The 27,655-nt window shown below is 45.9% G+C and overlaps 1 protein-coding gene across 1 annotated transcript in view; it reads right to left on the reverse strand.

The window, feature by feature from the left end:
* The window catches only part of SAE1 (SUMO1 activating enzyme subunit 1), a 65,181-nt gene that overhangs the window by 11,760 nt on the left and 25,766 nt on the right, over nucleotides 1–27,655 (reverse strand). Inside the window, exon 6 of the mRNA XM_019752593.2 lies at nucleotides 19,856–19,961. Coding sequence (XP_019608152.1) covers nucleotides 19,856–19,961 — 106 coding nt within the window. The remainder of the gene's footprint in view (nucleotides 1–19,855; nucleotides 19,962–27,655) is intronic.

Here is a 27,655-nt window from a genome sequence, read left to right on the forward strand (position 1 = left end):
CCAGAAAGGCAATCAGATGATTACGAAAATGACTGATGAGTGCCATGACAGTGTAAGAGATCACACATCTGCAGGGTGGTGTCAGGTAAGGCTTCCCTGAGGAAGCAACGATGGAGTGAAGTGTGTGTTTGGGGAGAAGGGGAAGAAGCTTCCAGCAGAGGGAAGAGGCCTGATTATGACCCAGAAGAGAGGTCAGGAGCAGGAGGCACGCATTTTAGGCAATGGTTCAAAGGGCCGCTTCAGCCAGAAAGGCCAGCCAAATGCTCACTCATCAGACAGGCAAGTCATTGATAAACAAAACCTCCCTTAGTACAACAATTATGTCAACCTCCAGAAATGGGTGTTTCATTTTGGTTGTGAACCAGAGAAAGGCTGAGCTGATGGGAGCAAATCAGAACCACTGTGCAACGGTGAGAGCCTAACAAGGCTTACATTTTTAGTGCAAACGGAAAGACACAGGGAGGAGGAGGAGACTGACAAAACACAAACACCTTCTACGGCCACTACACCCTGTCCACAACGTTCGCTGTGTGCTGGGTGGGTGGGTCCCCCATATGCTCCCCAAGGCAGGGGTGCAGCCAGTCTCCAGAGCGACACTCTTCCCACATCACACAAGCTGTATGTTTCAGAGCAGAGGTAGAGACTCGTGGTTCCCTGGGTGCTCCGGGATAGCACCTCTTACGTGGAGGGGGCTTGACAGTTTACAAAGTGCTTCCATTTAAGTCTCACCTGTTATGTGCCGACTGAAGAAGTTACCTTATTCAGAAAATTATATTCTTTATCAGTATAGGGGTTCTTCCCTAAAAGTTAACTTAAGGTGGACTGAAAACTCAGGCAATTGCTGTGAGGCTCTTTAACAATCCAAGTATTTGGAACCCACCCCAGACTAACGAATGAATCCTTCTTTCTCCTTGTTTTCTTAAGACTCACAAATAGTTCTGGTGATGAGCAGCCTGGGTTGAAAACCACTCTCCAAGAAATAGTACAAATTCATTCATCCAACCAGCAGGACCAAGCACTCACTGTGCGCCTGGCAGACCGAGGCGCTAAAGAACCAGGGCAGGCGAGTGAGTCTTGGCCTCTGCACGCGTGCAGGCGACGGGGAGAGGACGGGGAAGTTAGGAGCTACAACAGATGGCTCCACTAAGCCTAAAAGAAGTTCATAAATGGGTTATAAGTGTTCCAAGAAGCTCCCAAGCTGCGGAGGCCCAGGTGAAAGATCCAACCTGCTTCTGAGCTATGCTTTTCTCAGTGCCAGTGTCGGAGAAAAGCTCTGTGTGTATTTATCTGGCAACATGCTCAGTAGAGGGCTCTGTACATCAGAGGGTTCAAGAGAGGGGGCGTTTGCTCCAGAACACTTGTTTTGAACCGTTTGCTATCTGGAAACGTGACTCTCCTCTCTTTTTCAAGAACACAGCTCCTAGAACCTCAATTCTACCTGACCACTTGGTAGCCAACCCAAGGCCAATGACCATTTGGATGCTGGCTAAACTGATCGGTCTTCACCTAAGCTTAACTTCTAACTCTGCAGATGTATTACTAAAATCCCAATTTGGAGTAAATAAACGCAATCAAGTAAGCACTTGGGGGCAGGGGGGAAAAAAGACCGAAGAGGAAAGTTATCCATTTAGACCAAGCCTCGTTTCCAACAAAGCCCTGTGAAGACAAAGGACTCTAGAAATCTGCTAGTCCAGCCAAAGCAGAGGATACTCTGAGCAGACTGTACCAAATGGCAGCCTTATTCTTGTCACTCACTCTTGAGAGGACACAACCACAAACTTAGAGTATCAGTGTTGCCTGAGCAGATGACGGAGGCAATGCCAAGTGCAGATTGCTCGTACTACACAACCCAAGGCCCAGTGGCAACCATGTGGAAACTGAGTGAGGCTGTTTGGTTTTCAGCTGTCAGGGGGGTGGACAGCAGCAGGGGCCCCATACAGGTGTTTCCGTCCGATCCTCTCATTTCTGTGTCACTGGGACAGAAGCACGGCTGTCACAAGGGATGAAGACAGGATAATTTTTTCAGCTCTCACCACAAAGGTTTTCATCTTTTGGTTAGAAAATATAAGCTCTTGGAAAAAAGCTCAAACCATCATAATAACAGCAGAGCCAACTGCCTACTATGTGGCAGGCATCACTGTAAACACCCTGCACATGTGCGCACGCCCACAACAGCCTGGTCAGGCAGTGGGTCCTGTTACTCCCCCTACTTTATAGGTGAAGAAACTGAAGTTCAGAGTAAGTGGCTCACTCGGTGTGACTGCCAGTAACTATTGGCACAGAAGTGCCAACGCTGGCACTCAGTCTCTGTGCTTTTTAACCTTAATCAAACCCAGGAGAAATGGCAGGACCATCAGGAATGCAGCCTCAAGGATTCCAAGCAACCTGGCTCTTTGCCCCCCATCTCAGGAGGACTCCCATTCAACCACATTTTTGTGCATTTTCCAGATAGGCCCTGCCCTCTCTCAAATGGTCCATTAATTGTAAGTTACTACTTCAGTGGGTGAGAAGTGGAGGCGGAGGACACATGCAACCTTGCCCATCAATCTTCAGACAGTAAGACCAGTTTCATCTCAGAAAGAACTAAGATGGCACTAAGAGGAGTGAAGGCAGCCAGCAGCTGGGCCCGCTGTTCCTCTGGGCCCCTTGCTTGTTCCTGGTGCAGGCAGCCTGGACGAGGGCCGGCAGGCTGGCACCGTCCAGATACCTCGCTGACCACATCTGAAGTCCTCTCAGGGCCTCTGGGAAGGAGGCCAGTTAGTCCGGCCACTCATTTGCAGCAAAGCAAACAGAGCTGTATTTTTCGCTCTTTTTCGAATGTCAGCATTCCAGTTAGCAGGGGTGGAGGGGGCGGGAAGAAGCCCATGTTCTAGACAGGCAGCAGCCTCAGAACTGACCCCAGCCCCTGACAAGTTCTTGCTTATTAAATTCTCCTCTTTGTTCTGCTCTCCACCCCTCCCACATAGCTAGACACACACACATCACTGTTGACTCTGCATTTCTGAAGAGCACCTCCCCACCAGTTTCCAGATTATAAAACTGTTCCATTAAGATCAAATATTGCAAGGGACGGACAGCTGCTCTGCCAAAGGATGACTCATCGAATGGTATCAAAACACTGCACAAAATTAGAGCCCCGAACTTGACTGACTTCATCTGAACCTTTTAATTAACTCAGGTTGTGAAGTCCGGGGAAATGACATTCATCGCTGTAGCTGACAGGCTAGCGTCTCTGCTGAAGTTCAGAGTTTGCCAGTGTAACGGAAAAGGAGAAAGCAAGCACCTTTTCATGTATTAGAAGAAAAGCTGTGTACATGTAAATATACTACTATATTTGCAAAAAGAAATTAACACTCAAATTTAAATGTAATCTGAATCAGCATATCAAATTAGTGTTACAACAGGAATTTGGAAAGCAATATTATTAATCACTGTATTTCTTTCTATAAATTTCTTATTGCATTTAAATAGCGGAATTATATTTAGCATAATCACTAAGGCCACCGGAAAAAAAAAGTATTTTTATAGAAAAAAAATGAAGTCAATGTTGCAAATTAGCCCCAACCCAATTATTATCCCCAAAATAGCTCAATTAAGGGGAAAAAAAGCCAAATCTATATAAAAACCTCATTTGCCTGACTGATGCCTAAAGCTTTCTGTTCCAGACACCCTTGCTCCAGTCTCCCTGGTTCCCTTGTGCTCCCCAACCTACTGGACACCTCTTCTCCCCAAGCCAGCTCCTTCAGCGGAGACTCATCATCTCTGGACATGGCCTAGTAATCGGCTCCACTCCTGAGTTGCATAAACTTCCAAGAAAACAAGAAGTACAGTTATCCTCTGAGCTAACAGCCTATCTTCTAAGGCAAAGACAAAAGTCTGACATTTAGTCAAGTGTTCATTCAATAAATTTGTAATGGGCACTGGCTTTGTACCAGGCACTGAGCTGGGCAGGGGAGAGCAAAAGGTACCCTCTGCCCCCTCAGCGCCTTCAGTGAGGGCGGCCAACTAAAACTCCATACCCCATAGCGACAGGTGGGAACCAGAAAAGGAGCTCTGAGAGCATTATGGGGGTGTAATGGAGGGTCTCATCAAGTAGCCAGGTTTCGCACCATCCGGTGGAACCACCCCCTCCTCACTGGCCGCCACCATCCTCTCGCCTTCCACATGCGCCCACAGGCTGCTCCGCAGGGCCCGCTGCGCCGTCTCTCCGTGGAGCTCTTCCCAGGCCTGGGGAGCTGCAATGAGGACCACAGCTCTAGAGCCAGACTGCATGTTCTGAATCCCTTACTTTTCTACTTACTGTGACCTTGGGCATGTGACAATGTCCCCACGCTTCTTCTATAAAACAGGAATTTTTAAGAGCACTTACATGATGGGGTTGAAGGATTAAGCGAATAGACTAGAGGTAAAGCACCTCGGACAGTGCCAAGTGCAGTGAAGAACTGGGCGATGATACTCCAGAAGGTCGCTCCTCTTCCTCAGTCTCCAGAAACCCAGCTGGCACGCCCCCTAGAGCTGACATACTTCCTCAGTTAACTGTGTTACCACCAGTAGGTCAGCTGTGAGCTCTGGACACTGCAGTGAACTGGGCTCTGAACGAGACTCTTGTCCCCCCTCTCCTGCCCTTCGTGGCTCTCCCTCTCAGTTTGATTTCAGTCACCTGTGTCAAGTCACTTGTACAACTGACTTGTCTCCTCCACTGTGTGGCAGAGGCCATATCTGTTTTGTCTAGCTACTTAGTGTCTTCTAGCATGGGCTTGCCTCCTGGTAGGACCGTGAGAGTATCTGTTCCACGGGAAGCCTCAATGTTTGGGAGAAGGAAGGCAAACAGTCACACATGGGGGGAGAGGGCTCATGACAAAGTGACAAAAGGTCTCCACAGAAACAAATCAGGCTTGCTCTTTTACTAATCAAGTTTAACACAGTTTTCAAGATACCAACGATGGATCTGCTTCTGCTTCTTCTTTTTTTTTTTTTTAACTTTTATTTATTTTAAGTGTGTTTTTCAGGACCCATCAGCTCCAAGTCAAGTAGTTGTTTCAATCTACCGTGTTTCCCCAAAAATAAGACCTAGCCAGACACTCAGCTCTAATGCGTCTTTTGGAGCAAAAATTAATATAAGACCCAGTCTTATTTCACTATAAGCCTGGGTATAATATAATATAATACCAGGTCTTATATTAATTTTTGCTCCAAAAGACGCATTAGAGCTGAGTGTCTGGCTAGGTCTTATTTTCGGGGAAACACGGTAGTTGGGGAGGGCGCAGCTCACAGTGGCCCATGTGGGGATCCAACCGGCAACCTTGTTAAGAGCACCGTGCTCTAACCAACTGAGCCATCCAGCCACCCCTGGATCTGTTTCTTATCAAGTATTTACAAACATGCTAGACACGGAATGTCCAGCAAAACACAAAAAAAGACACGCAGTGTGCCACATCTGCCCTCCAGAGGGAAACAAGATAGAAGTCTCGCTTTCAAGGCCATATCTGAGATCTAACGGTGCAAGAACAGCCAGCCCATGGGCATGAAGCTCAAAGAGGGACGGAGCTGGACCGCAGACGGCAGGAACACTTCAGGGAAGCCACCATGAGTGTGGCTCTCACAGCCTCTGAACTTTCAAGGCATCTGGCCATCTGCTCAGCTCGGCTCAACATTATTTCCCCCTCCATTATTTTTTCTCTTTAACCGAGAAAATTAAAAGTATGTCTGTGCACATATTCATTCTTTCACTTTTTCATGCACAATCATTTCCTGAGCACCAGCCCTCTACCCCTACACACTGTGCTGACCTGAGTTAGGGACCCAGAGAGCCCCAGGCCCTGCACTCAAACACGGAGCTCAAATCCACGGGGGACACTCATAAGCCTCCCCAGAATGTGGGGACTCTCTGTCCCCACAACCACACAGTGCTTTGATCTCCTTCTCCAGAGAACTTCACCTTCCGGGTGGTCTCCCCTGAAGACTTTCTCTGAAATGCCCCTTCTGAGCCCCAAGTCCTTCCATGTCCCACAATAAAATCTAGTCTATGACCTTATCACCTATCAGCTCAAAACAGAGAAAATGAGCTCTCTCCTGTCATTTACAACGCACTCTCTTCTGAAAAAGAACTTACGGCAGCAGGATGCAGTTGTTGATGGAGGAGAATGCTATTCTCAGAAATCACCTGAAAACAAGATGCCATTTTTTGCCTACTAAATTAAAGACCCAGATTACTCAACCTAAGCAAGAAGGTGAGGGACCAGCTCTGTCACCCAGAGCCGGTGGGAGTGTGAATGCTCAGGAAACCACGTGAAAATGCAGTATTGAGGATCTTCACAAAAGGTCATGTCCCTTGGCCAGTGACTGAATTATGTACGAATGGTCATTGGCCCAAATCTGGAAATAATCTCACATTCAATAGCAGGATGGTTACACATGCTATTCTGACAGAATGAATAGTATTCAGCTATTAAAATTATGTTTAAGCAGTTTTTATCACTTTTTTACAACATTTTAGGTTTTTAAAAAGGCACATAATATCCTATATTCAGAATGAGCGCTCCCATGTAAAAATAAAACTGAATGAAGTAGGCACAATTGTTACCGTCCTCATTTTAGAGGTGGGAAACTGAGGCTTTGGAGAAGCTCGGGTCACAATATACTCAAAAGTCACCACAGTAACCACTACATTATACTATCATACTGCCTCCCTAGGAGCAGAGACAAGATAGAAGACATGCTCATTAAAAAAACAAAACAACAACAAAAAAACTTAAATGGGTTTGGCTCCACACCCTAGAGCAGGAGTGTCCGAACTTTTTTCAATGGTTTTCACCAAAGGCCATATGCGGTAAAACACACAAACAGCCGGGCCACTCACTGGAGGTGAAATACGTATTGCCTCACCTGGTTTATTTAAGTAAACTAAATATATTTTTGGAATTTGCTGCGGGCCAAATAACAATGGATTGCGGGCTGCAGTTGGCCCGCGGGCCGCAGTTTGGACACCCCTGCCTTAAAGAGCCCACTAGTTTGGAATAATGCAAAACACCTGTTAAGACTCGATGCAGCCAAATATTCTATTTTTCCTCTAAAAGATGTCAAGTGATTCCTGAGCTTGACTCTCACCTTTAAAGCTGAACATTCTGACTAGTATAAAAAGACTGTAATTTACAAAAAGAAAGGGACACAAAGTTTCTACACTGCAGAGGCAAATAATGTAGAGGACAAGTACAGAGCTCCATGCGCCTACTGCATGGCCCCTCATCTGTGAGCTCGGGCCCCCCGCACCCCCTACGCACAGAGGCATCTGACAGAGCCCTCCACATTTGCACACACCCTGCCTGATCACAAGCACCAGGGAGACAGGGTCTTTTCTCCAGCCCAGCACTTGAGTGGCACATGACCTTGACTCTAGGCATCTGCTGCTCTCTGCCAACTGCTCTTATGGAGGGAAGATGGCACAGGACATCCGCGTGACTGTTGTCTGACAGGGAAAAGATGTGAGGCTTTAAACAAGAGTTGCAGCTGGGCTGGGGGCCCGAGAGCTGCTCAGACACAGGCTAAAGGGGGGTGGTGGTGGTGGTGGTGATGTGGGCCTGTGAAGAAAAAAAACAAGGCAGGTTGTTGACAATGTTGCCCATTATTGCAATCTGTTCTCGGTGGGCCTTAGTTTCCCATCTGCAAAAGTAGAGTAAGAAAATGTCACAGGGCTTTTGTGAAGTTCAGCTTTAAGAAATGGACATAATGCTATTATTAGTATAATAATTAATCATTACTAATTTGCTAATAATTACAGTCTGACTGAGCACTTTGAGACAGTGCAGGGTGATGCTGAGACACTTAGTAGGTGTTATGATCCTGCACAAATGACTCAGCCTCCCCAAGACTCAATTTCCCCACGTGAAGATGGGATGATCTTAAGATCTGCTCTGAGGAGGGTGCTGTGAGGACTCAGTGTGATCAACACGCATACAAAGCCCTTAACCAACAATGATCAATATGCAACGTGTGCCCGGCCTTCATTTTCTCCCTGTCCCCTGAGGGAGACTTAGGCTTATGCCTGCTTTGCAGATCGAGCACTGGGGCAGGTGCCTAACCAGTCGGTTCTCTCGCCAGACTATCCGCTGATGGCTGAAAAGCACTTATGGGTCACCTCTGCCCTTCTCCTCACCTCTTCTCTCTGCATGACGGTGCCTTCTTCCTTTCTGAATGACTGTGGTCTGCCTTCTCTCTACCACTGATAAGGTAGTAGCACCAAACAAAAAAACAAAACCCACGGCTTTTTTTTCTTTCTCCCTCCCTACAAATTATTTTTAAACATTTGTGGTCATGACGGCAGCAAATCAACAAGTACTCAGCTGCTGCCCGATTATCGGAACTCATTTCCCTGTGGCTGTCCCCCTCGGTAGTTCTTGTCACTGCTGGACACCAAAACATCCCCTGGGGAATGCCAGGCCCAAATAGTGATGACTGCCTGCGGCCTGCTTTACAAAGGTTACAAGTTCTAAAATAAGAAGTTCCTTCTGAAGAGAACAGATCACCAAATCAAGCTGAGGTCTGGAGACAACGTCAATTACAAGCATAAAAACAGGGAAGTTGGGAGTGTGGTGAGGACAGGGAGAATTGAGGAGGAGGAATTGAAGAAACAAAAGTTTTCTACTCTATCTATAACAGTAAAAAAATTACAAAGTGTCTGTCATTAGGAAACCTTGCAAAAGAATCCATGCAGTGATGTAAAAGAATGACGTATGAAATACTAGAAAGTTCTGGAAGAACATACAAGAAATGGCAGTTTCCACCAAGGTATCTATTTTACTAAGAACATGTCTTACCGATTTAAAAAAGGAAAAAACTGGACTATTTCTAAGGCTCTCCTATCCATCATCTCTGGGAGTAGAAGACTGTCAACATCTCCCCCACTTCCATAAGGCAAACCAGGCTGCCAAGTGAAGGGACTTGCTCAAGGCCAGGAAGTATAAGGAAAGTTAGGACCTAAGCTTCTTTCTTCCAAATCCAAATCTGGAGACTCCAGGCTTAGGTGACTGAGAAGGTTTTACTCACAGGGAAAAGTAGACATCAACTCCAAACTGGTTTGGCCAGATATATGAACCAAGAACAATCAGCCACCTTAGAAAAAGATTATTAATTCCCCCCGGGAGGACCCTAGGCCTGACCTCACCAGCTCCTAGCAGAGATAGGGCTGCTGCTTAGAAAAGAGCCCTTGTTCCCTGGACACAGCGAGTTACAGGAGAGTGGAAGCGCTCCCTAAGCCTTTGGGTGGTTTAGGCACAGCCCTGTACCAAAGTCTTGGGCTTAGAGGTACTTCCTGTTTTGTGGCACAGTGGGGAAAAGGCCTAAGGCCAACTATGCAAATTAGCACCACCTAGATGCGTTACATGGGCCCTAAATAAATTCATGAAGCCACAAGTTGAGAATTGGCAAGAGTCTCCAAACTTGGGACAGGTGGCTACAGCCATCAATCAACCCACATTTACCAAGCCTCTGCTTGCACCAGGCCTGGGCTGGACAGTCTCTTGAAGAGACGAGGGAGCAGTGCTCCCTGCGCTTAAGTCAGCTCTGTTGTCCAGAGGGTAGAATGGGAGGAAGAAAACCCAACTCAGAAACAGTCAGGTTACTGGAGGTAACAACATCAGAGCTGAGCAGTGAGGATAACAGGGAAGGGCCTAAGCAGGACATTCCAGGCAGAAGGAATAGAAACGTGTGGAAATGAGTGGGTGACAGCATGGGGTGACATGTCTGGGGGATAACAAGTAGTTCAATATGTGTAGGGTTCAAGGAGGGCAGAAGGGAGTGGAAAGGAGAAAAAGAGGTCAGCAGGTTCTAGGTCTGGGATGCCAATCCAGGAAGTCTAAATTGTATCCTGAAGGGAAAAGAGAATCCTGGACGGGTTTTAGTTTTTCCATAGATTAGTGACTGAAAATGGATAAGGAGACCTGAAGGCAGAGAGCAGCTGCAAGGCCGGTAAGGGGGCTAAGTCTCTGACGAAGGCTGACGGTGGGAGGCAGTCCTCTGGGACGGCTCCCGGGCAGATGACTAGGAGGGGAGGAGGAGAGCAGCAGCAGGTGTCTACGCTGAACGCCAGTCCCACAGGGTGCCACACAGGGCGCTTGTCGGGGCTCTAGGTGAAAGCAGCTGCCAATCAAGTTCCTGAACATGATTAACATTCTGCAGAAGTGAAAATGGCAAATGGTGTTGGAACAAAACTAAGTTAACAGCTCAACTTGGAGTTGGTTTCCAAAAGATTCCTTCTAGCTGTAGATGTGTGCAGGCAGCTCATTAGGACATCTCCCGGCTTATCTTTAATCCTTATCCTTAATCAGCTCCGCAACCAACAATGAGACTCAGCAGGGGAAGTGACTCATCAGAGGATACCAGGCATGCCCTCTGCACCTCCAGTACCTGCCCCCAAGCCACCACTTGTATTCCTAGTCAAGTCCTGTCCAGCTCTAGACAAAAACTGAAGGCTTGTTTGCTGTTAGAAAATTGTTTTTATTTGCATATAAATGCAAACACACCGCCTACTGTTAGCCTAAACTACTTACTGCTTGCCAGAGGAAAGTCTCTGCAGAGCAAGGGCCCAAGGTGGAGGCCGAGCCAGCCGTGCTCGGCAGTGGGGAGGTACTGCCTATCTCCAGCCAGGTTCTTCCAGGTTTGTTGTTCTCACTCATGAGCTATGGGATTTCTCCCACAGCAGAGGTCTCTAGGGACCCTTGCAAATCTGGGGGCACCTATACAGCTCCTTTCCAGAAGAACCATACACAAAGAATACCAGAGGATGTCCTCCCCACCATCTGAAGATGATGAGATGCACTGTTAAATGTGTCCCCCCTTCCGAGGGACTCAGCACAGATCAAACCCCTCTGCAGGTATTACTCAATCGGTCATCAAATATCCAGGTGTTGACAATGGGCTTTTTTGGAGGTTGTTTTGGTTTTTCATTATTTTAAATTGTTTTGAAACAATTTTAGACTTCCAGAAAAACTGTACACACAATTCCTGCATTACTTCACCTAGATTTTCCAAATGTGAATATCCTACCAGACTTGTCATTATTTTTTTATATTTATACATACATTTATTTCCTGAATGATTTCAAATCTGCCCCTAAACACTTCCGTGTTATTTCCTAAAAACAAGAACATTCTCTTATATAAACACAAAACAATTATCAAAATTGTTAAATTAACGTATTATCATCTAACCTACAGACCTTTTTCAAATTTAACCAATTGTTCCACTAATGCCCTTGAGAGCGAAAGAAAAAAAAAAAATCCTCCCAACTCTCAGATCCAATCCAGGACGCTACATTCCATTTAATTATCATGTCTTTTCATTCTCCTTTCACCTGGAACGGGGTTCCTCAGTCCTTCAGGACACTTTTGGTACAGGCCATTTATTTTATAGAAGATTCTTCAGTTCGAATTTGTCTGATGTTTCCTCCTAAGGAGAGTCCAATTACCCACTTTGGCCAGGAAATCCTGCGAGGTGCAGTGTCCTCAGCGCATCCTATCAGGAGGCAGGAGATCTATTTGTCCTATTCCTGGAATGCTAACTTGGACCTCTTGGTTGAGTTACAATCTGCCAGGGTTCTCTAAGGTCTCTCTTAGTAGCTAATGAACAAGAATCTTGGGAGGAGACATCATCCCTGTTTCACAGCACACTCTCCACTAGTTTTAGCATCCATCAGTGATTCTTGACTGAAACCATCTTTACCACTACGGTGATAGTCAAATACAGATATTTTATTTTCATCATTCCTGCTTTATTTATTGTTATTCTACTGTAAAAAAGAACTTTCTGTTCTTCCCCATTTATTTACTTATTCACTTATCAGTATAGACTCATTGGGTTCTTATTCTACAGGTTATAATCGGTTACTAGCATTATTTATTTGATCCTTGAATTGTCCCCGATTTTACCACTAGGAGCCCCTTCAAGTTGGCTCCTGTGTCCTGATATGACCCATCGTTATTTGAGTACTTCCTTACTTTCTGGCACAGCAGGATATTCCTAGCTCACCTGTCATTTTCCTACCCCAGCCCCAGGATTAGCCATTTCTCCGAGGAGGCCTGGTTCCCTGGATATAACAATCAAGATGCAGGCATGAAGTGTATTCATTGCTACCAGAGTGACTGTTTCTAAGCCCTCTCAACAGAGCCAGGAAATACGTATGTATAAATGTGAAGACACATACATACACACATCTATTTCTATATCTACATATAAAAAACCATGAATTCGGGCCGGCATGGTGGCTCAGGCGGTTAGAGCTCCGTGCTCCTAACTCCGAAGGCTGCCGGTTCAATTCCCACATGGGCCAGTGGGCTCTCAACCACAAGGTTGCCAGTTCAATTCCTTGACTCCCGCAAGGGATGGTGGGCAGTGCCCCCTGCAACTAAGATTGAACACGGCACCTAGAGCTGAGCTGCCTCCCGGATGGCTCAGGTGGTTGGAGCACGGGCTCTCAACCACAAGGTTGCCAGTTCAATTCCTCGACTCCCGCAAGGGATGGTGGGCAGCGCCCCCTGCAACTAAAATTGAACATGGCACCTTGAGCTGAGCTGCCGCTGAGCTCCTGGATGACTCAGTTGGTTGGAGTGCGTCCTCTCAACCACAAGGTTGCCGGTTCAACTCCCGCAAGGGATGGTGGGCTGTGCCCCCTGCAACTAGAAAACGGCAACTGGACCTGGAGCTGAGCTGCGCCCTCCACAACTAAGACTGAAAGAACAACAACTTGACTTGGAAAAAAGGCCTGAAGTACACATTGTTCCCCAATAAAGTCCTGTTCCCCTTCCCCCAATAAAATCTTTAAAACAACAAAAACAAAAAACATGAATTCATCTGGATGACTCAAATTACAACCCAATCCCACAGGGTTCCTTCTAGCCTTTCCCACCTTCCATATTTACTTTTCTGTAACTAAAAAAACCCCAACTCTCATTATCTGCAATATATGCGTATTTACCTATTTGCTCAATCCTAGAATACATAGTAAGTAGTTTCAGAATTGCTAATCCACACCACTGTGAAAAACAAACCTACTAACCAGAGTTCAATGTGTTCTAACCAGAGGTTCAACGTGTTTATAGCTCTTTTTTCTTTAGTCTGAGGATATCACAGTCCAAATACTGTATTGCTACAAGGATTAGTTCCTTCTTTTTTTTTGCTCCCACCCCCGTTTTTTAAGCCATTGTTTCTCAGTCTAGTTGTGTAGGACACAGCTCCCTGGCCCATGCTGGTATTATGAGCCTTGCGCTCCACCCGGCTGAGGCAGTCGGCTGGCTGCTCACAGCAGCTCACGGCAGCTCTCACCGGCTGCCGGCCAGTGCGGCCACTGGCAGCTCACGGTAGCACACAGCTCACATCGACCTCCGGCTGCTCACAGCCGCTGTTGTTCACTATCTTAGCTGTAGAGGGCGCAGCCCACTGGCCCATGTGGGATGTGAACCGACAGCCTTCCGCGTTAAGAGCACGGCACTCCAACCGCCTGAGCCACCGGGCCGCCAGGGTTAGTTCCTTTTTTTCCTGCCTCAGTATTCCTCATTTGAAATGTAGTATTTAATGGATTTAAAATAAAAACAAGTAATAAATCAAGGCTTTGACACAGGACACGGGTTCCCTAACTGGCTGACCCTTCAGAAACCTTTACCCAAATATGGTGATGTCAGCCACCCATAGTTATGCTGATTTATTCAATCTGAGTTATTTTTTTTGTATTTTCCAAATGTTCCTGGAGTGACCCTGATACCCTATCAGTTGGGGTACCACTGGCTTGACTGTAAGATAAAAAGCCTAAAAAGCAGGGCCCTGATACTTCCGTCTGGCCACTTCCCACCCAGCTCCAGTCTCACCAGAACCGGTCTCTGAAGTGCTGCCCACTTGCATGTACCCCTCCTCGGCCTGCAATCTTCTCATCTCTTCACCACCTAGCAAACACCTATTCTTTAAAGTCCAGCTCAGATGTTTCCTCCTCTGCGAAGACTTCCCAACTCCCCATAGATGGCCAGACCCTCAGTTCCCTGAGCTCCTGTACTTCGCTTTTGATTATTATGGAATAATTCGCACATACTGAAGACAACAGCACCACACGACAGACAGCATTTTCCGTAGCCCTCTGTTATAGCTCTCTTCGTGAGGAGAAGTATTTGTCTGTCTTTCCACTGGCAAGGAGACTCACTCTTCCTCCTCTGATGATTCCCAGGCATGGGATCTGGCACATAGCAGGTGCTCAAAAAAATATGTGGTCTCAGAGTGTTTGTAGCCTTAACCCTGTGGCTCGGAGATGGCCTGAAGTACTTTTCCACAAGTTGTCCGAACAGACGGAGAAAGTTAAAATGCCGAGGATCCTCTGCTAAGTGACTCCTGTCTTGGGAGAGGCCATTTCTTCCCTCGGGACTAAACCTGTATGTTATTGTTCATGCTGGTAAGTGGATGCTGTTTCCATACTAGACCCGATATTTTTAGCACTCCTGTTATGATAAACTCACAGTAACCTCAAAAAGAACAAATCAAAGTCAACTTTTTGCCACAGGAAACCAGCTCACGCTTAATGTTTTGCAACATGCCATGGGAGAATAATAAAAAGATGAGACCTTTTGCTCACAGATGGCGAGGCCAACTCTCAAGATAGTGGAAAAATGCAGCAGGAAGCGTTCAGTCTGGCCACTATCTTATTAAGTAAACTGGAAAAACACTCACCACACAAACAAGGCAAACACATGCACACGGGCGGCAGGACAGCTGCTTCCCCAGAGGCTGGACTGTGAATGGGGCAGTAAAAACTGTGTGTGTGAGGGGCGGCCAGGGCCAGGGGCTCTGGCCTCAAAAGCCTGATGGGTGCCCAGGGGAGCAGGCAGGCAAGAGGACCCTGTGAGGACACCAGTGGATAGGCTCCTCTCCCTCTAGAGTGGAACCAATGACCAGACAAGCAAAAACCAGTCTCTCATGCAAAAATATTTATTTGTGGAGCACCTACTATGTGTTCCATTAGGCAATGGTGAAACCAAGTCAGTCCCCAGGAGGAATTCTCAGGTGTGCATTACAGCCAAGCACCCTGCCCATTCCTAAAAGGCTCTTGGCAACAAATTCCAAGGACGGGAAAAAACTGAAAATAATGTACATGCCTTTCAAGATGAGACTGGTCACAGAAACTATCAATGACATTAAGTGAGGACTTACTGTACACTTAAAATGAGTAAACTTTCTGGTATAAATCATACCTAAATGAAATTGTAGAAGCATAAAAATAATAAACAGAAAAACAAGAAACAAGGAGAAACACTATTTCATTAGGTTCACTGACTATTTAGAATGAGAAGAGATTTTAGAGAAAGGCCAGCTAACTTAGTCCTACTGTTCTATAGGTGAGGAAACAAAATCCTAAAGAGGCAAACTGACTTCTGTCCAAGGTCAGAAAGACAGTTGATGGTAAGTGTGATTGGCAGAAGGCCACGTCACATGTGGAAGCTGCTGTGTTCTCCTGGATAAATCCAATGAGGTCAAATTATACAAGAATCTCACAATTATGTGAATGGCAAAGTGGAAAATCAAAAATATTTCTCTGGGGTGGCCAGTTGGCTCAGTTGGTTAGAGCACAGTGCTTGTAACACCAAGGTCACCGGTTCGATCCCCACATGGGCCAGTGAGCTGTGCTCTCCACAATGACGACTTGACTTGGAGCTGAGCTGCGCCCTCCACAACTAGATTGAAAAACAAAACCAAACAACAACTTGACTTGGAGCTGATGGGTCCTGGAAAAACACACTGTTCCCCAATATTCCCAAATTAAAAGAGAGAAAAAAAAAAGTATCTCTAAATATAAGATTATGGCTATAAGATTACGGTGATACACCCATAGAGAGTCAGCCTAAGACCCACAAGCTGCGGGTTCTAAGCTGCTGGCAGTAACCAGGGAACGAGATCACAAGAGCCATTTCCGTCTACTCTTAGATCCTTAGTCCAGCAGTCGAGGGAGTTCAACAAATATGTACCAACAGAGAAACTCCCAGAAAGCCAATCAGGGCCTTGGGCTTACTGCAATTAGAACACTCCTTATAGTTCTAGTTGTAGCACCTCTGGAAAGACATACAGAGTTCAGGAAGACCAAGGGGCAGGGGAAATCATCAGAAAGGTTAGGACTTGTCGTCTGCTGCGAAGAGAAAGGCCAAGAAAGGTTATGTTGGACATAAAAAAAAAAAAAAAGCGGGGGTGGGGGAGGACGTCTGGCCAATGGCTCAGGTGGTTGGAGCGCCATGCTCTTAACGCCAGTTAGATTCCCACATGGACCAGTGAGCTGCACCCTCTACAGCTAAGATTGTGAACAACAGCTCTCCCTGGAGCTGGGCTGCCGTGAGCAGCCGGAGGTCGGCGTGTGCTGCCCTGGGCTGCCGTGGGATCCCGTGTATGGCGGGTGAGTGGCCGGTAGCCATTGTGAGCAGTCGGCAGCCCAGCGGGAGCTGCTGTGAGCGGCCAACCGACAACCAGCGACCAACTGCCTCAGCCGGGGGGAGCATAAGGCTCATAATACCAGCATGGGCCAGGGAGCTGTGTTCTACAACTAGACTGAGAAACAACGGCTTGAACTGCGCGGCGGGGAGGGGGTGGGGGGAGGCAGAAGAAAGGGGAAAAAAATTAGGAAGGACACTGGGTGTGGTATAAAAGAACCAGAGGCTGGAAGAATTAGGAGACTTGGGTTTAGACCTAAGACACCACTAATATGCTGCGTGACCATGGCAAGTCACTTCCCTTGTAGGCCTCATTCTTATAAAAAGAGAGTCAGCCTAGTTAGAATTGAGAAGTGGGTTCATTCTGCATGCCAAGTCAGAGAGTGACTGCAGGCTGTGATGTTTCCAGGAGTCTGAGGCCATGGGAAAAGTGGCTCGTTAGTTTAGACAAGCCGAACAATGATGACGGCTCCTTCAGCCTTGTCTGCCATAGGGGAGGCATGGGGGGAAGTGGGAAGCACATATCTGCCACCCTTGGCTTACACAATATATGGGGTTGCCTCCTTCTTCTAAAATTCTCTGACTACCACATGTACATATATAATAAAAATGGTTAAGATGGTATATTTTATTGTTTTACCATAAAAAAAAAATCGGACTATTAACTCATAAACATAGTTTTAATCACCAAAACCGAAGTGCTAGAACTTGAAACTGAAAAGAACTAGTACCATTTAGAAGAGAGAAGTAAGCATATGGGATATATTATCCCACAAAGTGTCACAGGCTGAAAATAAAACTCAACAGGATTGCTGCTCTGATAGATACTACTACTCAAGTATGGAATTATGGGTAAATTGAGTCAACCCCAAAACTTCTACTACACGCCAAAACAAACTAACAAAAACCACAAAGCACACAACGTCACGAACAACCCAGGTCTCTAGGACTTGCTCTGTGCCAGCCTTTTGCATGTAGCCCCCATCCAGCCTCACGAAAGCCCTCTGAGGCAAGTGACATTAACACCCCCGTGGCCAGGCGGAAACGTGAGTGAGCCTCGGGGACCTGAAGTCTGTTGGGTTCAATGTCACCCACCTCAAAAAGTGGTTGAGCCAGGACTGAAAGCCAGGTCTGTTGTGATTCCAAAGCTCAAATTCTGAACGACCGCGCACTGCCTGCCACGCGGGTCATAATGTTCAAGCTCCTGCTTCTTGCTCATGACGTGTCTCCTCCCCCAGCCCCCGGTTACTTCTGATGGGGAAGGTCAGCAGCATCTGGGTTAAATGTACACGTTTCCCGTTTCCAGGGTATTCATTGTGTCCCCCCATCTCAACAGGCTCCTGAGGGCAGGGATGGCCACAGGCCTGGGTCTTCATCAGCCTGTCTGTGCCTTTTATATGGGGGCACAGCAGCTACTTCACACGAATGCGGCGAGCATCCAATGAGCACTGGGAATGGAGCCTGGTGCTATTATTACCTGGTATCTCACATAGTGTTATTCATTAGACTTGAAAGACCTGGGCTGTTCCGGTCCTACCTCCCTTGCCATTGACAATCTGTCCTCTTGGGCAAAACACCGAGTCTCTCTGGGTCTCTGTTCCCTCATCTCAGGAAAGCAACCTGGGGATGATTCTCACCCTTTCCACCTCCTAAGAGTGCTATGATGATAACTGGAGGAGAAAATACTCTGGAAACTGCAAAGGGTTAGGTCAGGGTTTCTCACCCTCGGCACTCCCGACACTGGGGGAGAGATCAGCTCTGTCATGGGGATCTGTTCTGTGCCACGTGTCGTGGGGTATTTAGCAACACCCCTGCCCTTTCCTCACTCCACCCCCAGTTGTAACAACCAAAAATGTCCCCAGACACTGCTAATGACCCCCAGTAAGAATCACCAGATCATGGTTAACTTAAATACCACTGGACTCCTTTTATAAGCAGCAGTTAGAAATGCTCAGGCTATAACCCAAACCTTTGCAAATTAACAGCTCCTGTTAATGACTTTCTGTGTGCCAGGCACTGAGCAATCAGCTCCGCCCAATGGGCCAGGCCAAGTGCTCTCTACACCCTGGCCAGGAGAGCATGGCTCTGACTCCAGGTGGCATTTCCTCACTGTCCTGTCCTGTCCCTAAAGGAGTTATTTTCTGAGTCCTATACTTCCACACGTAAGACTCATTCCTATTTAACCCATTTAATCATTCCTATACAAATGGATATTAAGTGTTTTAAAATAGTTCACGCCCCACCTCTCTCTGTCCCCAATCTGTTTAATACCATTAATTAGTATGGGAAAAGCTTTATTCATAGATAATGTGAAGATAACCTATAGCCTTGTCTGATCTTACTAGTATATTAAGGAAGTTTTATGTATTGCCCTTTGGGGAGGAATTTTTGTGACTACCGCCTGTCCTGACTTGGAGGGGGTCCCTAGAGACTGCAAAAAGAGAAGGAAGGAGGTGGGATGCAGCTGTCACCTCAGCCCTGCGGAAAGGAAAGCTGAAGACTGTTCAAACGCAATCAAAAGCTGCTCTGAAAATGTTATAAAGAACAGCTCCATCTCTCTGCCCTGAATCCTCCTGAGAATGGGTTGTGGTTCTGCAGTTACTGACTCTCGGGCCTTGGAGTGAGCGCACGGGGCCTGGGACAGGTGACTGAGGGAACTCCAGCATCCCATGCAAATACTGGGCTACACGAACTGGGACATAGAAAAACCAGTCGGGAAGCACATCCCCCAAAACACAAACATGTGAAGGTGTTTAAAAAAAAAAATCATTTCTGATATTTTCTACAATAAATTTGGGTTATTTTTACACTAATTAACAAACCATTATTTTTACACTTACTTGCTGTATACCTTTGAGAATATGAGTAACCTTAATCGCTCCATGATGCAGTTTCCTTGTCTGTAAAATAGTAACAGTATCTATCCCCAACGGCTCATGCTAAGCACTCAATGTTCATGATTATTTAAATATTTAAAAAAGTGAAAGTGCCCGGCAGAAGAACACTGACAATAGTTAGCTAGCAGCCCTCTGAGCGCCAACCAGCAAGGAGGAAAGAGAGAAGAAAAGCCTTTCAGGAGAGGAAGGCTGGTTTGGGGGCCAAAGAAGAACTCTGAAGAGTGGTACTGACAGGTCGGCTTGATTTATGATACCGTTATCTCAGGCTCAGCTTTAGAGCGCAGTTCATTTCAACAAATAATAGGCCTCGTCTCCATTCACTCCGACACTCTCTATTCACTCACTCCGACACTCTCTATTCACTCACTCTACTCGGATGTGTGGCCACTGAGAAGCAGCTAATGTGGAACTCGTCTCAGGGAAAACATCAAGACACCGTCTGGACTCTGCAGCCACATTTGCAGGAATCAGCCCACAGTGCTCACCGCTCATCAGGAAGCATCGCGCCCTCACCTTGAAGGAGAAAGTAATCCGAAGTTGTGCGCTTCAGAGCTGCCTTTGCTTTCTCGCTGCTCCAGTCCACTTCCAGAGCTTCTTTAACAGAGCAGAAGACCACCTTCTGTTGAAAAAAGGCACAACAGCTCAGGGGTAAACTATGTTCACTTTAAATCACAAGGCAGCAGCTCTTCACCATCTAGGAGAAATGTCATGATTTAAGGTTTACTGTTCATTAAAACAAGCTGAGGCCCACTCAAATCTAATAAACATTTATCGAGCACTTACTGTGTGCTCTTCTGGGCACTGGGGACACAGCAATGAATGGCACGTACACTCTGAACTGAAGGAAGACAAAGCAAAGCTCAAGTCCTAGTTCCATTCTGGCTCTGTAACTCTGGCTGTATTTACAACTTTTAGGCAGAAATACTCGCACAGGTGAATAAGACTGTGTCTGAAGACACTCAACGAAACAGTCTTTGTGATACTAAACAAAAACAAACAAAAATTAACAAATGTTTCTCAGTAGAGGAATGGTTTGCTGATGATGGATGACAATACTAGTAACAGCAAGAATAAGCAAAGAGGGTTGAACGAAAGCTCCAAGCTATGGAAATGGCATTTGCAAAAGTCCTGTGGTAGGAGGAAGCATGGCTGAAACCTATTAAGATAAATCAGATTATCTTGGAAAAATGCCAGGGTGTATTTATATTTTAAAATATAAACAATTAAATATGAATAAGAAAATGGTTTCCCTTTCCCTTTCCTGAACAATTCGGTCCAAAAGCCATTTGCTAGGACTGAGGAAGGGCAGGGAAGAGGTTGTGTGTGGAGGGGCTGGGTGGCCTGGCTGGAGGCCACAGGGCAGAGCAGGGTAAGAAGGGCATCCCCAGGGGGCAGCAGCAGGAGACTGTTTGCATCTGTGAACTTGATGCAACAAGTAAATATACTGAGAATCTGGGGAGCTAGGTTTCTCATGTCAGAGAAAAGAATTAGAATATGGAAAGAGAGAACTAGAATGAAGCTTGTGGTTATTGGTCTGAATTTGATACACACACACACACACACAAACTAGCTATGTCCACTGAGAAAGTCTAAAAGCAATGATACTCTAGAAGCAATGAGCACACTGCAGACCCTGATCTTGGTTTCTATTCACCATACTAACATTTCTAAGAGAAACATTTCTCCTTGGAGAAATGGCTCATCTCAAAACTGGGGCAGGAAAAGTAGGAGAGGAACCTGGAACATCTGACGGTGCGTGAAACAAGGAAGTACTCCAGAATGATGGGGACATGGAAGAGGAATCAGGAACCAGCTTACAGGAACTTGCACTGGTCAAATGTGGAACAATTTATGGATAAAAAGAAAGAAAAGATTACAACACTTTAAATAAACTAGAATCCTTTAGGCCACAGACCTAAAATGAACTAATAAAGTTTGATGAGGAATGGGATATTTACATATTTTCAAAATACCTCTCCACAAAATACATTATTACTCCCACAGGGAAAAGAAGAATTGTATTCAAAGAGGTCTGGCGACAGAACCTTACTCACATGATGAAAGGTAACACCACCAGGAAAGGAGCAGATGGAACCCACGCACCAGTCCACTGGATGTGATGAGAAGATCCCTGCTGTGGTCTTTTTGCCAAAATGTGTAACTAGAATCTAATCAGATGAACCCAAACTAAGGGGCATTTTACAAAATAACTGGCTTGTAATCTCCATGAAAACCTGGGTCCACGCACGATTCTGAACCGGATCCTTTTGCCACTAAGGACATGACTGGAACAACTGGTAACACTTGAATGGGGTCTGAGGATTAGGCGGCAGTGATGCAACTAGGTGAATTTCCTGGTTTTGATGGTTGGTCTGTGATGATGGAGAAGGCCTGTTTGAGAAAATACAGACTGAAATACTTGGGAGTGATGGATGGGCCATCGTGGTGGCAGCTTACTCTCAAAAGGTTCAGAAAGAAATGGTTCTTAGTACTAGATACTTTTACTGAGTTTAAGATAGGTGTGTGTGAACGTATAAGCAATTTCAAACTTACAGAGGTATGTGTCTTTCTTCTTTCTCTCCACACACACACCAAACACCCCATCATCCATCATCCCCAGATATTAAAGAGAGAGAGAGAGAGAGAGAGAGAGAACAGTATAATTTAGGAGGTTTAGTGAACCAAGACCTATAAGCTACCAGGCAGTTTACACAGCTTGCTAAGGACCAAAATGGATTTGATAAGACGAAAGTTCAAATTGTTAATGAAGATAAACAGGGATGGTTTTTAAGGTGGCTTCCTTCCTTCTCAGAATCACTCCTTTGGGGTTTGGATCCATCGTAAAGGCTGATATATAAGATGTTAATACTGCCCGCAAACATTATGGTCAATGGGTCTGTTTGACCTCAAAAGATAAGTCCTGTAGTCAGCCTAGTGACATTTGGTGCCTGATACAGACTGCCACACCCTTCTTCACAAGTCTTACAACACAGATGATGCCATCAGCAGAATGGTCTAGGAATGCCATCACAATCAGGAAACAAAGTGTTATCAGGTTTGAAAAACTATCAAGAACTTAATTCAGAGTTTTTGTAGTTTGCCTGGCTAAGAGCAATGCTAAGAATCCACTGATTCATTAGGCCACTAATGATGAACGAGGGGGGAAAAGTTGTGTTTTTAGAGTCTCAGTCCCAGGCAGGCCCGCCTCTAACACTTTCAGGGCCTGGGGCAAGAGTACAAATGAAAACCCATAGATCATGTCAACATATGTAGTTATAAATCACACTAACAAGCTATTAAATAAAAGATATTATATTCTTCTGCCTTGACAAATATACTTTCTCCACAACCACCCGGAAGACCAGGTTCAAATTTGGAATTCGAATTCTCACACTCGTTGGGAGTTCCATGCCAGAATGAGGTGCACTGGGAGAGCTGCCCCACCCTTTTCCCCTTCTCTGTCCCACAATGCAAGAGGCTCTGCACTTGAGTGTGCCCCCCTAGCCCATACTTTCCCACCAAAACATCCACCCTCCAGGCCCAGGAATGCAGACATTGTGGTGAGATCTGCGCCCCAGAGGCAGATTAGGGAAGAAGACCGCAAAAGCCTGGGTTTTCTGGGAAGGAGACTCTGGGGTCCCAGGTATCCAGACTGTGGTCTAGAACTGGGCGGAGGAAAGCTATCTGCTTGGTCCTACGAGGGGGAACAGCTGGAAGAAAGAGAGTGAGAACTTAGAGCACCAGGGCCAAGCAGAGAGGCCCCCTTTCCTCCCCAAATCTGAGGGCAGAACAGAACAATTCCCTGTTTTGCCACTAACTTGTGACCTTAGGCAAATGAATTTACTACCCCTTAGGCCTGTCTGTGGCAACAACTGTCAGGGAAGATCCTGCAGTGGCCCTGCCTACAACATGTACCAGCCCTCCAGCCACAGATGACACACAGGAGGGCCCACGGCCCAAGCCTGGCCAGATTTTCTCTCCTGGGAATTGAGAATTTGAAAGTTGGAAACAGAGACACATTAATGGCAGGGCTCTAAAGAGAAAGGCCAAATTCCTACTGCCTCTGAGGCTCCCCAGCTGCCTGGTCTTTACCCTTCTCAGATCACAGTAGTTATTCAATGTTTCTTGGGCCTCTAATTAACATCCCTTTTCGTTGTTGCTGTTCAAATGAAATCTATTATCGTCACTTACAACAATGAAAAATAAAACAAAACTTAACCAAGTCACCTAATCTGTACAAGATGGTGCTTGCCTTACCCACCTCACCAGCAGTGCTTTCAGGGAATGAAGGATCTCTCAGATGAAGCACCCAGCACGGCGTCTGCCTGAATGAACACACTAAAACGTAACTTGCATACCTCACTCACCCCTCCCACTTCTCCATGCCCTCAGCCCAGGGACCCCTGTCTAGAATAATTAACACACCCCCTTCCACTATCCATTCCTCCCCTGAGATTTTGAGCCTTAAGGATTTCAATCTGACAGTCTAGTTAAGACTAATAACAAGCCCTCTTACACCTTTAACTGATCTCCTTTCCTCAAAGCTTCCTGAGGCAGAGACCACAGTGAAAGGTACAGCGCTGAATAGACTAGATTTTCAATAAACCCGTGAGCTGATAGGATCCAACCTGCTTTTCATTTGCCAAAAAGCCCAGCAGTAAATATAAAAGATGAATTCTCCACACAGTCTATCAGCCATCAAATTATGGGGTTGTGCTGAGCCATTTAGAAGAGTGGGAAACTGCAATAACCTCAATGCAACAGGAGACCGGTTCGATAGATTACGGCACGGCAAAAACGAAAAACCTACATAGCCATTTAAAACCATGCTCTCCAAAATAGATATAAAATCTGGGGAGTGCTTATGAAAACATACTGAATAAAAAAAAAAGCAAAAGACAACAACACATATATATGTCACGTACATTAGGTCATTATATATGTTTTATTTGTATCAATGTACATTAAGAGGCACTCCAATTTTATCATGCATACGCACAGAAATACTGAAAGGAATGTTAGTCATTACTGCGGAGCAGGGTTCACATTCGCTCAACTTGTTCCGTTTCCTGTATTTGGGATTGAGAACTGAGTTTACTTTTTCATTCAGGCTAAACATCTACAAAAAGCGATACTGTTCTGGCTATAAAGTTGAATGTAAATCAGAATTGCAACAACTTTCAAAACTACAGATTTCTAGGTCTAATTTCCACACCTACTCATGGGAGACTCCAGTTTTGAAAAACATTCTAACAAATGACAACCACAATCGGAGACAGTTGTCCCACTCGGCAGAGTGGCAAAGACCCTGAATGAAGTTAGCGCACGTTACCGTCACGAACTGGTTCTGGAACATAAATGGATAAAACTCCTCGAGGGTAATTCAGCAGCAGGGTCTGGTGAAGGTGAAAATGTACAAACCCCAATCTTCCTCCTGAGTGTCTATCTACCCTAGAAAAATCACACCTTTGCCCAAGGAGATTAGCTATACACACACAAAGCACTGACTGCAGCCCAATTTGTAACAGCAAACACTTACACACCTAAATGTCCATCAATGGCAGAATAAACAGTGATGTAGTGACATAACAAATATGCTACAGCCAAAAAAAGAGAATGTCCTGCAGTGTTGTCCAAAGGAACCTGCTGTGATGGAAATGTCTGTCTGTGCTTTGCAATACGAATGCCAAAAAGCCACATGTGGTTACTAAGCACTTGAAATGTGGTTAGTGAGGCTGAAGAACTGAATTTTTTCTTTTATTTAATTTTAATTAATTTGAATTTAGATAGCCTCATGTGGCTAGTGGCTATCATAATGGACAGCAAAGCCCTAGAACTAAACACACAGATGGCCTCACAAAAATAATGCTGCTCGTAAAAAACAGGTGGCAGCATACACAGAACATGAAACTAGTTTTTAAGAAGTTAAAAAGCATATCAAACAATTCCATATTGCTGGGAAATGCATACATATGTAGTGAAAAGAAATGCCTGGGAATGAGAACACGACTGAGGGCCGTGTTGCTTACGCTGAGAAGGGACCACACTGGTAACGCTGTGCACTTTAAACTGGGTGATGGTACACGGCTGGCTACAGCCTTCTTCATGCAGACCTACAACTGCACACAGTACGTTTTATTCCATTTGTTTAGATTTACAAACACATGGTAAGACCCCCTGCCAAGCAGGGCCACATCCGCCCCTTCCAGGTCCACATTATTAAGTCCACACAAATGCACCAGCAGCCCTGGGGAGGAGAGAGGAGCTCACGGATTGGTACCACAGTACTGGAAATGTGTTGGTTTTTAAGTGGGACAGTTTTATCTTTATGTTCCATAACTTGCAATGATGTCGCATGATTTTTGTGTACCAAATATCACAATAAAGGGGCCGGCCCGGTGGCTCAGGCAGTTAGAGCTCCATGCTCCTAATTCTGAAGGCTGCTGGTTCGATTCCCACATGGGCCAGTGGGCTCTCAACCACAAGGCTGCCGGTTCGACTCCTGCAAGGGATGGTGGGCTGCAACCCCCTACAACTAACAATGGCAACTGGACGTGGAGCTGAGCTGCGCCCTCCACAACTAAGATTGAAAGGACAACAACTTGGCTTGGAAAAAGTCCTAGAAGTACACACTGTTCCCCAATAAAGTCCTGCTCCCCTTTCTCAATAAGATCTTTAAAAAAAAAAAAATCACAATAAAAAACCAGCCTGGACTGTGCTGTGACGCTGGGAAGGACCGTTGTCCTCATCCCTGGAGCCCAGAAACGCTTCCCCTGTGAGACAAGGCACCACCAGCACCCACCTCACACCCCATGACTGCCCCACTGGAAAACCTGCTATCACCTGGTCCACCAAACTCGGCCATCTCCTCGGCTCTCCCTTCCTCCCACCCCAACCAAGTGATTCTGACACTTAGCAGGTTTTGAACCTCTGGCCTGAGCGCTCCGGCCTAGGCAACCCACTGACTTACTTCTAAATATTTCTGGCCAAGTCCCTTGTCCTGTTTGGAATGTGTTCTCTTAACTCAGCTCAAATAACCTAGTTAACTATGAAAACGAATGTACTACAAGGTTAATCTATTTAATTGATCACACAGAAAGTTAATTCAGTAATTCTTTTTTAAAATGACGATGTCCTCCAGAGTTGTGACATTATCCTGCAGGAACAGCCACAACTCCACTGCACTGGGAATACAGCTGAAGACAAAACGGCCCGGTCCTTATGGAGCTTCAACTCCAATGGGAGAGACACTGACAAGTAACGTGAAGTACAGTCAGCATTACAAATCAAGGTGCCAGATAAAGGAGGAGGAATTAGACTAGTCAGTCACCAGGAATGTTTCTTTAAGGATGGGGGTGAGAGGAGGATGAGAGCTGTCAACAAACTGCTCGGAGAGGGGGAATCAAACTAATGAATCACTACTCCACTGTGAAATTTCACAACTAATTCATGAGAGAGTATTAACAGTGCCCAAATTAGTCACCTACTATTTCAGAAGCAGAGGTTAAAATTAAATCTGTATTTCTTAGCATGTCATGAACAAATCCTACTTTACGTTTAATTTTTAATGAGCTACTAGGGCGAGTAACCACTCATGTCAGGCATCTACTCATGTCAGGCAGCCCCTCACAATAAACATGAGCAGTGACACGGGAGCGTGGGGGTAGCCTTTTAATCCGAAAGGTTTTTCTGGAATGTCCCAATATTCACATATTTTATCCCACCATCCTCATAAAACTTTATCCTAGAATTACTGTAGAAACTCGCAGGGGACTCACCTGGTCAGTAGCAGGGTGAGCCAACACACTAAAGCCACTGTCTACCCTCTCCCCATCTATTCCTTCCTAACAGAGCAGTGCAGTCTTAGACAAGTCATTTAATGTCCTTAGCTTCAGCACCCGCTGTAAATGGCGACAACAGGACTGGCCCTGCTTCCCTGCACCCAATACAGTGCCTTGCACACAACAGCAGGTATCTGCAACTCAAAGGTACAAAAACAGCTGGCTGTTTTGGAATGAGGGAAGCCAGCGTCACTCACTCTGTCCTACGCCCGTGCTTTTGGTTGATCCTGTTTCCTGTGACTGAATGAATGCTGGTCCTGGCTTCCATGCTGCGCAAATTGGCCTTCATACGCCAACTCTAACAACTCTTCCTCTGGGCAACCTTTCTGAACACTTCCTACCACAAACCATTGCTCTCGCCTTTATCTACTGTGCATTAGTGGCTACATCAGGTTTGTGCCCAAGATCCGATTCTGATGAAATCCGTCTCATGACTTCTCCAGGGCACCAAAGGAGGCAAACAAACTCCTGA

The sequence above is a fragment of the Rhinolophus sinicus genome, linkage group LG11 (genome assembly GCF_036562045.2).
Source record: "Rhinolophus sinicus isolate RSC01 linkage group LG11, ASM3656204v1, whole genome shotgun sequence".
Classification (NCBI taxonomy): domain Eukaryota; kingdom Metazoa; phylum Chordata; class Mammalia; order Chiroptera; family Rhinolophidae; genus Rhinolophus; species Rhinolophus sinicus.